Consider the following 14695-nt stretch of genomic DNA (forward strand, 5'->3'; position numbering starts at 1 on the left):
TCTCTTTTCCACTCTTGCAGCTTCCAGACACCTCTTCCCTGCTAACAACCCATACCTTTTTAAAACCAATTGAACTTCCTCCAGCTCTCCTCTCTATCCGTAACCTCACCCCTACCACATGTGCCGTCCAGCAGTGCTTAAAAAAAATCCTCAAAGGGGCGCCTGGGTGGCTTAGTCGGTTAAGCATCCGACTTTCACTTAGGTCATGATCTCGCGGTTCGTGGGTTCGAGCCCCGCGTCGGGCTCTGTGCTGACTGCCAGCTCAGAGCCTGGAGCCTGTTTCAGTCTGTGACTCCCTCTCTCTCTGACCCTCCCCTGCTCACGCTGTCTCTCTCTCTCTCTCTCCCCTAGAAATAAAAAAAAATAAAAATTAAAAAAAAAAAAAAAAAAAAAAGAGGCCTATTCGGGCACCTGGCTGGCTCGGTCAGTAGAGCATGCAACTCTTGATGTTGGGGTCATGAGTTCGAGCCCCACGTTAGGTATAAAGTTTACTTAAAAAAGTATTTTTAAAAAAGCGAGAGAAGTATATATAGTAACTATTAGGTTGACTTTATGAAATTACTGATATTTAGCCCACACACACACAAAAAAAGACAGTTTTGTGGTGTGGTACAACCTTACACTTTTTTGTGTGAATAAAAGGGGAGGTCAAGGCCAGTTGGGCAAGTTTGGGGGCTCCTGCAGAGTTTGATATGAGAACCATATCTTAAAACAAAAAGAGTTTGTATTTATTAGGATTTCAAGCTAATTTTTCCTTTGGTGACCTTGGCAGCATTTGTCAGGTTTGAACTTAGTGTTAAAATTTTCCTCTTGTCAAATGTAAACCTTGGCTCACTCTCCACAGCTACTGCGCACTAATCGTTCTGACTGGTCCTTCCTCTGGCCGGCACGCGTACTAATGGTGCTGATGCAACTTAACGTTCCCTTTTATTGGTCTGTAATTTTATTGTGTACATTAGAGGCACAAATACTGCATTCATATTAGCTATTTATATTACCTATTTCTAGTTTGGGGGTGAGTAATGTGCTTTGCTTACGTTTTTACTATAATGGGAAGCCCTACGTCATAGACACTTTAATAGACTTTTAAAATGATTACATTCTACTTAGTTTTACTGTTTTAAGATGGTGACATTCTACTTAGTTTTACTACCTGTGTTGTTGTTTTTTTACCTTTTTTTTTTTTTTTAGGACATGTCACTGTGTCTGTATATCTTAATGATTTCAAATTTCTTTTTTTTTTAATTTTTAAAAAAATTTTAACATTTATTTAATTTTGAGAGACTGAGACAGAGCACAAGCAGGGAAGGAACAGAGAGAGAGGGAGACACAGAATCTGAAACAGGCTCCAGGCTCTGAGCTGTCAGCACAGAGCCGGACACAGGGCTCGAACTCACGGACTGAGAGATCATGACCTCAGCCGAAGTAGGAAGCTTAACCAACTGAGCCACCCAGGCGCCCCTGATTTCAAATTTCTTACCTTTGCTTTTTAATTATTTTAATGTATGGGCACATCTGAGTTCCGATCAACAGTCAGTCCAGCTCTTAGAAAACAACATAAATTCACAGTGTTTGACTTTAACCAATTGCTTTGAAAGGCCCGCCTCCCGGGGCTGCTTTGGCCCTCCTGTTTCCAAGCTTTGATACGCTCTTCTCTGAAAGAGGCTTGGTGAGGGAAGTGAGGGAGAGCGGTTCTGGAAAACAAAAGCTCCCCAGGAGAGGAACATAGATCAGAAAAACTTTAATACAAGGCTGTTTTTGAGATGAGGATGGATGCTGTTTGTAGTTTTGATCTGGTTTTAGCTGTTTATATTGGAAAACCAAGCCCATCTCTGGAATCCAGTGGACACGGACCAAATATAAAATGTTAAGAGGCCGTTGTTGTTAGTAGGAGCCTGACATGCAAAATTTGACTAACTGAGGCCCACGCTGATCCAAGTAAAAGCTGGTCGGTGTCACGGTGCAGCCACTTGCAGACTGGCTCTTTCATCCCCGGGAAACATCGTTAGATGTTAAATACAGTTCCTTTCTATTAAAGATAAGGGGCTCCAGCCTGAGGTCCAAGTTTCCTAATACAGGAGAGGCTGTCTTAGCGAGTACAGCAGAGACTAGTGGGTGATCTGCGAGTTAACAAAATTGGGTAAAGCTGGAGATCTGTAAGATAAGATTTATTTTACATTGATTTCATTTAATTATATGAATGTGGACTTGTTGGCCAAGTTTTGATGTAGGGCGAACCCCTTTTCTTTAAGTCCCGATCTGTGAGAACCCCATGTTACCTTTCTTGTGTAAACTGGACTCATAATGCATCAACCATAATTTCCAGCGTCAGTTATAATTCCTTTAAATTAGAATAAGAACTTAAAGGTCCTTTTGAAGCAATCTGAATGCAGACACGTATGGTTTTTTTTCCCCAGTCTTTTATGGTTGTTTTGCAGTGAGTGGATTTTTTTAACTATTCACTTTTATCTTATTAAATCTTGTTCTCCTTTTCACACGTTTTAAAAAAGCAATTTCTGTTTTTTTTTTTTAATTATGCAATTACACTAACAAATACAGTTAGCACAAATAGTTGTGGGAAAAACACACTAGTTACGAATGTTCAGTTTTTCCATGGGCATTAGCCGGTAAGTTTTAGAAGGCACAGGGAAGGGTCATTTAATCTCAGCGGTCAGTTTACATTGAGGTCAGTTTCGACTCTACACAGACATGTAGAATCCACGTTTGACAACACTTAGTAGGACCTTAATTTTATTATGAATTACCATTGTAACCTTCAGCTGAGCAGATGTGGTCCTTTTGTTTTAGTAAGATAGTCTCCAGTGCTTTCGACCTCTTAAAAAGAAACATAACTTTGGATGCGGCGTTATGCACTAATATTTTGGTTTTCTTCTAACAAAGGGCTTGGAAAAGGGAACTGGGAGAATTGTATGAAAATCGCATATTTTCTCATGCATGATGTTGCGTAACATTGGAAAACTGATGCTTTGTTCTCACAGTGAAATGTTTTGGTGTTTTCCCACCAGCGTTTCTCTGACTTCTGGGAATAAAAATAACAACGTGTTGATGATAAAAGCTGTCCGCAAAGTTTCCTCCCTGAAGGTACCCCATAGTAGCTCAGTCCTGTAGAAGCTTTTCAGGAGTGCATTTGGAGATGTCCTAAAATTCGTGACAGTGCCAAAATAAAGCTCCTTTGTTCCTGAAAATATCATCGATAAAATTAATGATATGCTAGTTAAGAAGGAGTGGGGTGAACACAGCTGGGGAGAAAAAAAGTGGCTCAAAATTCACTGTTGTGTCAAGGGCATTTAATTTGAGGAAGAGAAAGTAGTTAAATGAAAACAACACTCTCCCAGACGGGTGTGTGTCTACGTTATTTTTTTAATATAAGCACTGTTAGAATTTGTACCATACCAGTGTTGATCCCCTGCGGCTCTGTGCTCACAAGCACTCTGATAGATCCCCGCCCCCATGCACAAACTTTAATAATTAGAGGTAAAGGTGGTTAACTGTAATAATTGTTCTGCATTCAAGATGTGATTCTTCTCTTTCATAAATAACAGTGTGTTTTTTGGTTTTCTCCTGCAAAAGTACCTACTCCGAAATTTAATGAAGAAAGAAAGTAGGAGACATTGTGTTCCAAAAGTCACGTTCAAAAACAATGTTTAGTATGGCATCGAGATTTGAGCCGGAAACTCAGATTTAAGTCCAAGCCTGACCTTAACCCATGGCCAATGGAATCTAAGTGTGTTTATTTTTACAGTCGCTTTAATTTGGGGCTTGCAAGTTTGTTGGTTTGTTTTCTCATTCAATTTGGGGGGCCCTGAAGCAATGTTTTAGTTATAGGAATTATCCTGTTTATAATTTTCATGGCATGAGGATCAGCACTTTTTTCTTTTTCTTGGCTATATCATGTTATCTTACTTACGTGTGATCTTTGTGTCTAACAATGCACTTAAAAAAAATCTCCCATGCTTCCGTGTTGGACCCAACAGAACAGACTCACTCATCTTTCCTCTGCTTTTTTAAAAAAATATCTGTTCTCTCAGAAATGCCTTGACTTAAACAGAGTACAGGCAGTTACTGGAAACGTGTTCTGGACAGTTCTGTCCATGTATGTTCATTTCAACTGGGTTTTTGCATTCTAGATTTTTTCCCTCAGCTTTGCTGATGACTGCATTTCATAATCCCATCGACCTTTGAACTGAGTTGCGCTGAATTTTTGTCACCCTCAGCTATGTTCAGTCCTGCTTGTAGTGAGCCCTTTCCTGCAGCAAGTTTGCCGAAGGGGTGATGAAGCTGGGGGGCAGGGGGGCGAGGAGGCAATAGGTGTTAATAGCAGGGTCAGCTCTGTCTACGTGGAAACACTAATGCATGCTGTTTTCTGTTTCCTTGTTTCCTTTGCTGTGACAGTCCCTGTTTTTGCTAGGAACAGAAGTTATTGATGTTCACACAGTAGTTAATATCAAAGTCCTACGTCATTTATAATCTACTTCAGGATACCTACGGACATACATACCTCTTCCAAAACACACACACGCCCTCTTTTTTGAAGCCAGACTCCTCTTGGCTCATTCATACTTCTGGTATTTGTGTGGCTGGAAACCAGAGGCTTCAGATGCCACAGGTCACTTCTAAATGATCAGGAGCTGGCAGTATAACATTTGGAACTTTAACATTGTGCGAGACACGCACTTATAATTTTTCTTTAGCTCTTCCAGTGAACTGTATACTTTTTAAGGGCAAGAACTATACATCTTCTTTGGTACGTACTTGTTGCTTACCCAAAGACGTCTAATGCTTGGTTGCTTCAAAGGGAGAAGGGGAGGCTAGGCAGGCAAGGGTCCAGGCTCTCACCTTACTTCAGTCAGAATCTCTATCTTCTGTGTCAGTAGCTTGGGATCGGGATTTTCGGGGAGTGGAAACATTGCTCTTCTTTTAAGAAAGAAAAAAGTGAAGATGAGTCTGTTGAATAGATTAATTTCAGTATCTTGTGACACTACCTAGTCTAGCTTCCTCATTTTACTACATTAAAAGTCCCTCTGTTCTGGGGCTCAGTTGAGTGTCCGACTCTTGATTTTGGCTGTTATGATCCCAGGGTCATGGAATCGAACCTTGTGTCAGGCTCCACAGTTAGTGTGGATTGTCTCTCTCTCTCTCTCTTTCTCCCTCTCTGTCCCCCCCCCCCCACACACCCCTCTTCCCCACTCAAGCTCTCTCTCTCTTTTTCTTTCAAATAAAGTGAAAAAAAAAATGCCTCCATTCTGATTCCTTGACCAATACCCTTTATGGTATAGCACCGCTTATATGTTCTCATCATGTGGAAGTACTCCAAGAATACTACATAGCACTTGGTAATGATAGACACTCTGTAAATGTGTGTTGCATTATGAATGAATGAATCATAAGATGATTTGTAGTTAATTACCTCTAAGCCAGGTTTAAAAAGTGTCATTTATTTTATGATCCCAAGGAGATGTTGGCAAGTTAGAAACTCTGATTTTGGCCTGTTCTAGGACTAAGCCATTTGTCACAACAGACTGTTCTTTGTTATTCTTAGGATCACCTGCTGTTACCAGCCACCACCCATAACAAGACCACAAGACCAAAGATGTCCATTGTATTACCAGCAATAAACATAAATGGTAAGTTGAAATTCGGTTTAATAACAACATGAAACTGTTTTGTTTAACCAGTATTCTCTAGATTAACTGAAAGACATTTAAAATGTTCGGTTGGTCAGATATATATATCCATGCATTAATTTTGGAACATTTTCCACTGTTTTCACAAAATAATCTGTTTAAATTCTTATACTTTTTTAAAAATAACTTTCAAAAAGTAAAAGATTTACTTTAAAGTTACTTTTAAAATTACTAAGAATTTAATTTAATATTAATTTAAATTAACTTAATTTAAAATTTTAGGAAAAAATATTCTTTCTTTTACTTACATAATAGGAAAAGTTAGCATCTTGACTCCTTTACAGACTTACTCTCTGTGACCTTTCTGGTTATACGCACAGTATAAGGATTCCCTGCCGGGTTCTGAGAGTGAATTTGTAGGTTGGGTTTTAGGAACTCCGAGCAGTTTCTTTGTGTAATGTAAACAGTGACATGATTCCCAGACCAAACATCAGAGGCCTATTTATGTTTAGTCCAGATACCGATGAATTTGGGATCGATAGTGTTACGACTGCATTTTGCTTTCCTCCCAGTGCTGCGTATTACAGAAAATACAAATGCAGTAACACCTTGGTACCATCTAAAGATGTGAAGGCATCTTGCTCATAATCTGGTGAGGGGGGAGCCCAGAAATCACTGTAGGCCAAAGAGAAAGTTCCATAAGGAATATGCAGAGTACTAAAGAAGTTTAGTAAAGGAGAGTGTTTCCAGCTGGGTTCTTCATGGAAACGAGAAATCGCTTACTCTCAATGCCAGCCGTGTGTTGTAAATGAGCACAGTGTGTAGTGTTGACTAATGGCTCTCTCTGACACATCGTGGGCTCCAGTGACACCAGAGGACTGGCCATCCTTCTCCAGTCCCTTTCTCCGGTGCAATGGAACTGCTGGTGCATTTTCTGTCTACAAGTAAGACCCTCACAGTTGAGGAGTAGCTGTGATTGGAACTAACCTGCAGCTGCGTCGCTTCACATTCTGATTGACGGTCATAGTTAAACAGCCAAATACAATTATTAAAACAAGCAAACAAAAAAAAGACTCTGAGATTCTAGATAAATCCCAGTAAAATTTTGTCTTAGAGGTAAAATATTAGAAGAGCATAGAGGACTATAGAATTTCAATGAGCTGATTCCAGACCGCTTACTAGGAATGCCCGGGAGGCAGCTTCATAGATCTAAAATAAAACCTTTGTTTTGCTAATGTCTAAAAGAATTATGACATCTTCTTAGTCTGACAAAGACATTAGAGCAGGGGCGCCTGGGTGGCTTCGTTGGTTGAGCATCCGACTTCGACTCAAGTCATGATCTCACAGTTCGTGGGTTCGAGCCCCGCATTGGGCTCTGTGCTGACGGATTGGAGCCTGGAGCCTGCTTCAGATTCTGTGTCTCCCTCTCTCTCTGCCCCTCCCCTTCTTGCACGCTATCTCTCTCAAAAATAAATAAATACACATTTAAAAAAAGACATTAGAACAAGTTTTTAAAAAACAAACAAACCGTAACACTGAGAACTTCTCTTCCTTCAGTGAAGGAAGCTCCAAAGCTTTTGTGGCGCATTCCTGCTCCTACTTCAAGCGCAGTATATTCCAGAGTGTATACTCACACCCCACAGAATGTGTTTAGGAAATAACCATTTGTTCTTATTTCATAGGTACACAGGTCTCTCTGCTTGAACCATAATAGGTTTAAGTTCTGGTCACTGTATGCTCAGAAAGGCTGTTATCTAACCTTCAAAAAGACAGAATTCACTGAATTTTGTTCTGATATTAAGTTCTTATGCAAGAGAATGCCTGGTGTCATTTTATAACAGTGAGTTATCCATATTTATTAAGCCAAAAACAGTTAAGATGCTGTTTGACCCTGTTTATCTTGGCCAGGAGACTAATTTTTGCAAACGAGCCTTTCATGGATTTGAAAAATACAATCACTTAGAGGATCATTTCCTTTTTAATCTGGCTTGGATTTCTTTGTAAATAAATTCAGGGTTTTTGTTTTTGTTTTTGTTTTTGTTTTCCTTTTTAGGATATGGTAAGCCATTTGAAAAGTTAAGATTCAAATTCAGGAGATACTGGTCGAGTGAATAGCGTGTGCTGAGCACCGGGTGGCGTCCCCGGGCTCCGTGCTGGCCGGTGCCTTCACGGCTTGCTCTGAGCATAATGCTCACGTTAGGCTCCCATTTTGCCCCTCCCCCGCATGTGCCTGTGAGCCTGCAGGTGGGGCGGTGTGTCCTTGCTCCCCACTGCAACTTCCAGATTCTCTCTCCTCCTGTCCCCTTCTGTCCCCCTAACATCTTAAATTGTCTAACACCAGGCTTTACTCCTCTCACCCCTGTTGGTTGCCGTCCCCCTTCGCCCCCCCCGCGCCCTTACCCCCCTGGTTCCCATCCACGTGGTCATACTCCAGACCTTGTCACCGTCCATGATAGCGCTGCCCTTGAAGGCCCATGTCCACACGTCCCGCGAGTCCTTACCTCTTACGGAAACCCACGAGCCAGCTCCTCTGACCTCACGGTCTCTGGTCCTTTGAGCCCACCGCTTCTTCTGTACCCGTCACCCCGTAGTGGTCACAGAGCCCGCCTTCCCCGGCCCTGGTTCCACAGCCTGCACTCTGCCCACTCTCTCGCGAGCCCCTTTACTCTGGCTTCTTTTTCCTCAGGTCTCGCTTGTGTGTAAAAAGCCCACCCTAGTTGAGCCCAGCTGCCCTCCCCATGCCTCCCCTCTCTATGCCTCAAGCAGCTGGAAACTGCCAGAACATACCACCATCTAGTCAGGACAAGGAGATGCACAGCCAGTCTGTGACATTTAATTCCCAAGGAGCATCAGCACTGCTCGTCATTGCGAGTTAAGTCACCTGCCCTGTGTGTGACGCAGCGATCTTCACCCTCGCTTCCCCCATCTGCGGCCTCCCCTCTGCCCACGCCCTCAGCTCCTGAGCTCCGCAGATGCTGCCCGAGATGACAGGGGCGCTCACAGAAGAGCTGCCACCCCCCCCCCGCCCCCCACGACACACAGGTGCATCTGCACACCCCGGGAGAAAGTCTCTCCCATTGGCTCTAAATCTCAGTCTGCAGTTTGCTGGCCAGGCGTCACTGGGCAGGTCAGTTCATCCTTCCGTGGCTGCTGCTCCTCTGTGACAGGAGGGATTCGAGTTAGAATGACATGAGTCAAAGTACTTTAAACAGTGGCTGTTCTCTGCCTGGTCGTTCGTGCCCCTTTGTCACGGTTGTCGTCGTCGTCATCACCGTCAGGTGAGGGGATTCTTCCCTTCTGGACCCTGCGTCCCAGCCCCTCCCACAGTCGCAGGGACTTTGCCCCCTCACTGGCACCCTTCCTGTCCTGCGCCGCCAGCTTCCTCGCGGCTGCTCGTTCCCGTCACTGTACCCAGGTCTGAACACCGGGCCTCCCAGCGCCATGTCCTCCTTCTCTGCTGCCCGTGAAAGAAGCACTTGTGGAAGCGTTACTTGTACTCGCTGCTGCCATGTGCTCATCTCCCATTCCCTCCTCCACACTCACGTGTGTTTTCTTCTGAACCATTTTGAGACTACGTTGCAGACATTTGTACATTTTACCCCTTAATACTTGAGTACGCATCTGCTAAGCAAGGGGAATTCTACATAAGCACAAGAAAAGGACTACGCTTAAAAAAAATAAGTTTGGGGCGCCTGGGTGGCTCAGTGGGTTGAGCGTCCGACTTCAGCTCAGGTTACGGTCTTGTGGTTTGTGAGTTTGAGCCCCACATCTGACTTCCTGCTCTCAGGACAGAGCCCACTTCAGATCCTCGGTGCACCCTCCACCCTGCCCCTTCCCTGCTCACGTTCTTTCTGTCTCAGAAATCAGTAAACATTAAAAAAAAGTTTAGGGGCTCCTGGGGGGCTCAGTCAGTTGAGCATCCCACTTCGGCTCAGATCACGGTTCACGAGTTTGAGACCGCGTCGGGCTCTGTGCTGACAGCTCAGAGCCTGGAGCCTGCTTCAGATTCTGTGTCTCCCTCTCTGCCCCTCCCCATCGTCTCTCAAAAAGAAATAAACATTAAAAAAAAAAAGTTTAGCATTGATACCGTACAGTTTAACATGGAGTCCATTCACATTTCCAGTTTGCCCCCAAAATACTCTCAACAGCTTTTTGTGGGGACGGAGTCAGACCCCAGAGACCACGTATCACCCACTTGTCACAGCTCTCTGGCGCCCTTTCATCTAGAACCCTTGCTTTTAAAAAAACTTTGTCCTTCATGACATATATGCTTTCTAGAAACCAGAGTTATTACGGTATAACATACATAGAATAAAAATCAACACTTTTATGCATTCAGTTTAATGAGTTTTGACAGATGTAAACAGTTGTGAAACCACCACTCAGTCATGATACAGACGTTTTCATAACTTCAGAATGTCTCCTTGTACGCTTTCGCTGCCAGTCCCCTGATGTACACTTTTTGACATTCCCTCCTCTTGAAACACCTCATTTTATACGCTCCCCTGAAGCCCCAGCTCGTCCCATTTTCCTCTGGCATCTCCTCAGTCAGCTGAGCCAGCTTCTCCTCTCGGGACAGCACATTTGTTTGTCATGTCCTGTTTGCCAGTTAGGACCTGGCACTCACAATGATGTCGTGTAAGAAAACTGCAAGACGAGGCACTTTGATCTATGCTAATTCATGTAATGCTCACCTGCGAGCTAAGTATTAGCCTCATTTCATAGATGAAGACGTGGAAGCTCAACAAAGTAATTTGTCCACTGCGAGCCAGAGAGCCAGGATGTAAATAGTGTATAAAATACGTTCTGATTAAGGAGTATATTGTTATTTCAGGGTCAAAGACAGACGTGTGAATATCAAAAATATTGGGGATTCCAAAATTTAAGATCGATTTTTATACCACTCTATCCCTTATGGGGGAAGGCTATGCCCATTCGGTGAGAGTGTGTGATACAGTGTGATAGCTGTGTTTTGAATTTGATAGGCACACAGTTGTTGAATGACAGATTAAGTAAGGTCAATGCTATTTGGTCATTACCTTGTGGTCACTTGAAATATTTTACTATTTTAATTCTTCCTGTGATTAAAAACAGTTGGCAAGCACAGTTTAGTCTAATCTTTTCAAATGTAAGTTAATTTAAATGTGTACTAGTTACCTTTCTACCACATTGGTTGAGATTTGGAATCCACAGTAAAAAGCGAACAGAAATTATTAACCTCCTTTTCAACACCTGTTCTATAACGGAAAATGCATGCAAAAAATTGAAGTACAGAACTCGCCAAGATCCATAAATGGATTTCTCTGGCTTATTGGGGGTATAAATTTGACGAGCAGTACTATATCACTTAGAAGCTTGGGCCCCATTTGTTAGAGCAGAGGTGTGTGAGGACATGTCTAACGTCAAGGGTTTCATCCTGAGCAGTGTAAGGGCCTGAGAAATTTGAATGAAAGTTTTTTTCCTCCATTTCTTAGTTCAGAAGTTACACGTAACTTGCAAAGCAACATGAGTTGTGGGTTTGATCCCTCTCTCTGACTTTCGTGGTGCCTGAGGACTTGGAGAGAGTGGTAGAAGACATAAAGTCCAATTTTATTGAGCAGTTGGTTTATGTAGTATCGTGGACCAGGGATATTTGGGAGGAGGAATTTGATTTTCTAATTTTGGTAAAGTAAATTAGATTACCAAGTCCGTGTAGGGGTCTCAAACCATAACATGTAATGATTCTGCTTTGTGGTTTTGAGCTGTGGGGGAAAAAGTCTATACAAGAAACAGCTGAAGAGACTAGGATATGGGTGTGAAATTAATGCTGTTTAGAAAATAGCAGTTACATCAGTCTGTTTTCTATGCCAGTTTAATTTTTGTAATTTGTTTCATTTTGCAATCCCTTTTGTTACTTGATTTCCTTTGTCTCATATGACCGTTGAAAACAGGTTCGTGAAGCTGTAAGAAAGTCTTCCTTTAAGGGAATTCTTCACACTGAAAATTATTAAAGTAAAATAAAATGCTAGGTATGCTTTCAAAAAAGCTTTTACGAAATGATTGCAGATGGTTGGCAGAGCAGTGGATGATAAATTAAAGGCTATTGCTATTTTTAAAGAAAGGATTCTGGAAGTTTTCCTTATACTATAAATCAACATTTCCTGCTTTTAAATTATTTCCACTTATGTTGTGGTAAAACTGTTCATTTCCTTTCTTTCTTCATAAGTAATTCAACAAAACAGACCATAGTAGAGATCTTGTTTTCAGTGGTAGCTACTTTGTAGGTGTGTGTGACAGAGAACGAACACAGCCATTAGCACATAGGTTCCATAATCAGACCACTGTTTTCACCGATCGGGTTTTACTGTTCTTCCCTCTGCGTGTCACAATACCTTCCTTACCTGAGCTAGCGCCACACCTGAGTAATAAAGAGGCAGCTCTAACTCCACTTCTACCCTGTCCTTAGTAAGGGTTCATGCAGGTGACCAAAAGTCTACAAGGCTAAACTGTATTCGTGTTTAATCTCAAAGTAATTTCCCTGTGAAGAACATTGAGAAGAATTTAACGAGCGATGAAACATCTTCTTAGTTGAAGAGGACATAATAGAAGGGCAGGAAACAAACCAACTAAAGAGACATGTTGCTTCTCATAACAAGACAATGTTGATACAACTGCTTTTGATGATCACCAGGTTCGTAAAACTCTGATCCCAAAGAAAATGTGTTTGGAAGCTGTCCTGTTGACACATATTCTCCACGAGCCGGCTGCTCGTCCGAAGGACTCGCGCCTGAAAGTTGGGCCTTTTGCTCTTATAAATCCTTTTTTTTTTTTTTCTTAAAGGCCTGAAAATTATCTACTTTCCTAAAATACATTTGCAACCTTGCATTTTCTTTGCAATTTATTCCATGCCAGGGTTCTAGAATTGTGTCCAGACAGTTGAGTGGAGCCTTCTCTTCAGACTGTGTTTTTAATTTTTTAAAAACGCAAATATTTGAGTTTTGAGTCGCTACTGAGACTCAATTCCCACGTTGAGAATTTCTGCTGAGAAAAGGAGAAAAATGACACTACTCATCCAGAAAAAGATTTTTTTTTTCTTTCCTGTGTATCTCTCTCTGTAGATCTGTTAATTACGCGTAAGTGGCAGCAGTAAAATGACAGTGTTAATATTCACTCTCCTAGCTGTGGTAAACACCGCCTTCCTGAAGCCCCAGGTGTTCGCTTCAGTTCCACGGATTGAATCGCCAGTTTCCTCATGAGACGATAATCGCATATGGGAGGCAGAGTAGGACTCACATTGTCTTTAGAATGTGGGTAAAATTTGGTTCAGTTCCTTAGGTCCCTTTCTAGCCTGCCTTCTCCAGGGATGCTAAATCACCAGCTAGGCCTAGGCCAACAGTGGTGATTTAGATCAGTTCTAAACCAGAAACAACATGCTGATTAATTTTTTAAGAGAAATCTATTAAGTACTACATAGTTATAGATCATAGCACCTCGGGCACAGAATCAAAAATGTGAAGAATATGATAGGTAATAGAATCTTGGTGACTAACATCACTTGGTGCCTTGGGAGGTAAAACTTGAACTGAACTGTCAAGGAAACTCAGAGTAGGATAAGGAGAGGGATATGTATTTTTATAAGGATTGCATTTAGCTGTAAGTAACAGAAAACCTTAACTAAGCATTGGCTTAAATAAATTGGATTCGTTTTTTCTTATATATTAAGAAGCCCCCCCACAGCAATGAACCCGTTTAGTTGCTGGTGTTGCTTCAACAATTTAAGGATGTTTGGACCAAGGTTGCCCCAGTTCTCATGGCCTTTCCCACATGTCCTCAAAGTGGCTGCTACAGCTCAAGCCATCACACCTGTATTTCAGACAGAAAAAAGGAGGAAGGAGTGGCATCTATCGGGAAAGCAAACATTGTCCAGAAATTTCTAGCAGACTTCGTTTATGTCTCATGGGACATAAACTGTGTCACATGCTATGCCTGACTTCAAGGGAGGCTCAGGTTAAAACAGTGTTTTAACCAGGCACACTGTGATCGGGGAAAAATGTGGACTTAGTATGGGAGAAATGGGTATCGAGTGGCAGATGGGCCGCAGTTGCTGGCTGTGGCACCCGTCATGGGCTCAGTCGGGATTGAGTAAAGTGTCCGGGAGGAGATGGTGAAGATGATGAGAAACAGGGTTTGCTGCCTGAGATGCAGCTGTATGACTTAGGTCCTTAATGAGCGAAGGAAGTGACTTTCAGCTCTCCAACATAAAAATGACACCGTGAAAGCCCTATTCAGAGACTGCTCATCAGGCTGAGGTCTGTAAACGAAAACAAAAAGTTAGGAGGCAAGATGAGCTAGGACGCATCGCAACAATGTTAGGGTGAGGCTGTTAAAAGGCCTGGAATGGAGAGGAAAAATGTGCAGAGACCTTTCAAAGGAAAAGCCTATTGCGCTTGGCAGCTGAAGGAGGGAGAAGGAGAAGCTGATTCCATGATTCTGGAATGGCTATCCCGTGGCCGTTTCTTGCCGCCCTCATTTCCTCTGGTTGAAGTCATCAGGGCACCCGTTTTTAACTCTTCCCCAGCCTCCCGGTTATCCCCACGTGGCATAGCCTCTTCCGAGCCCTCTGGACAAAGTAAGGCTGCAAGCAGAGTTCGGAGTGGGACAGCGGCGGTGAACCCGGGGCCTGCCTTTCTGTACTCGAACGCCTGTCCCTTCGTGGGGTGCTGTTGCTTTGAGGATGTACTGGTGGTTGCACAGGTACATTTTTTTCAGGAGTAGTTTGTCTTTTCTGTATTTGATTTGCTAATAAACTTTTTAATCTGTGGGAATGTTTGCGAGTCTCCAGAGGTTTACATGGGATTGGCTTGCACCACACCTTCTAGGATGTTCGTACTTCCTGCCTCACCGGAGGGGCCAGTCCCCGAGCCCCCTGCGCCTAGCTGACCTCCTGAGTCCCGTCAGCTTTCGCTGAGGCCACTTTCCCTCTGTCTCCCTTGCAGCAAAAATCTGTTTCTACTCAAACAGATGGTTTAGCTTTTGACTAATAAAAACTAGAGATCAGCATCTATTTGAGC

General features: G+C 42.7%; 1 protein-coding gene across 1 annotated transcript in view; it reads left to right on the forward strand.

The window, feature by feature from the left end:
• The window catches only part of ATF6 (activating transcription factor 6), a 191378-nt gene that overhangs the window by 137440 nt on the left and 39243 nt on the right, over positions 1-14695 (forward strand). The window contains exon 15 of the mRNA XM_039245974.1: positions 5561-5645. Coding sequence (XP_039101905.1) covers positions 5561-5645 — 85 coding nt within the window. The remainder of the gene's footprint in view (positions 1-5560; positions 5646-14695) is intronic.

The sequence above is a fragment of the Hyaena hyaena genome, unplaced genomic scaffold (genome assembly GCF_003009895.1).
Source record: "Hyaena hyaena isolate Hyena2069 unplaced genomic scaffold, ASM300989v1 scaffold_275, whole genome shotgun sequence".
Classification (NCBI taxonomy): Eukaryota; Metazoa; Chordata; class Mammalia; order Carnivora; family Hyaenidae; genus Hyaena; species Hyaena hyaena.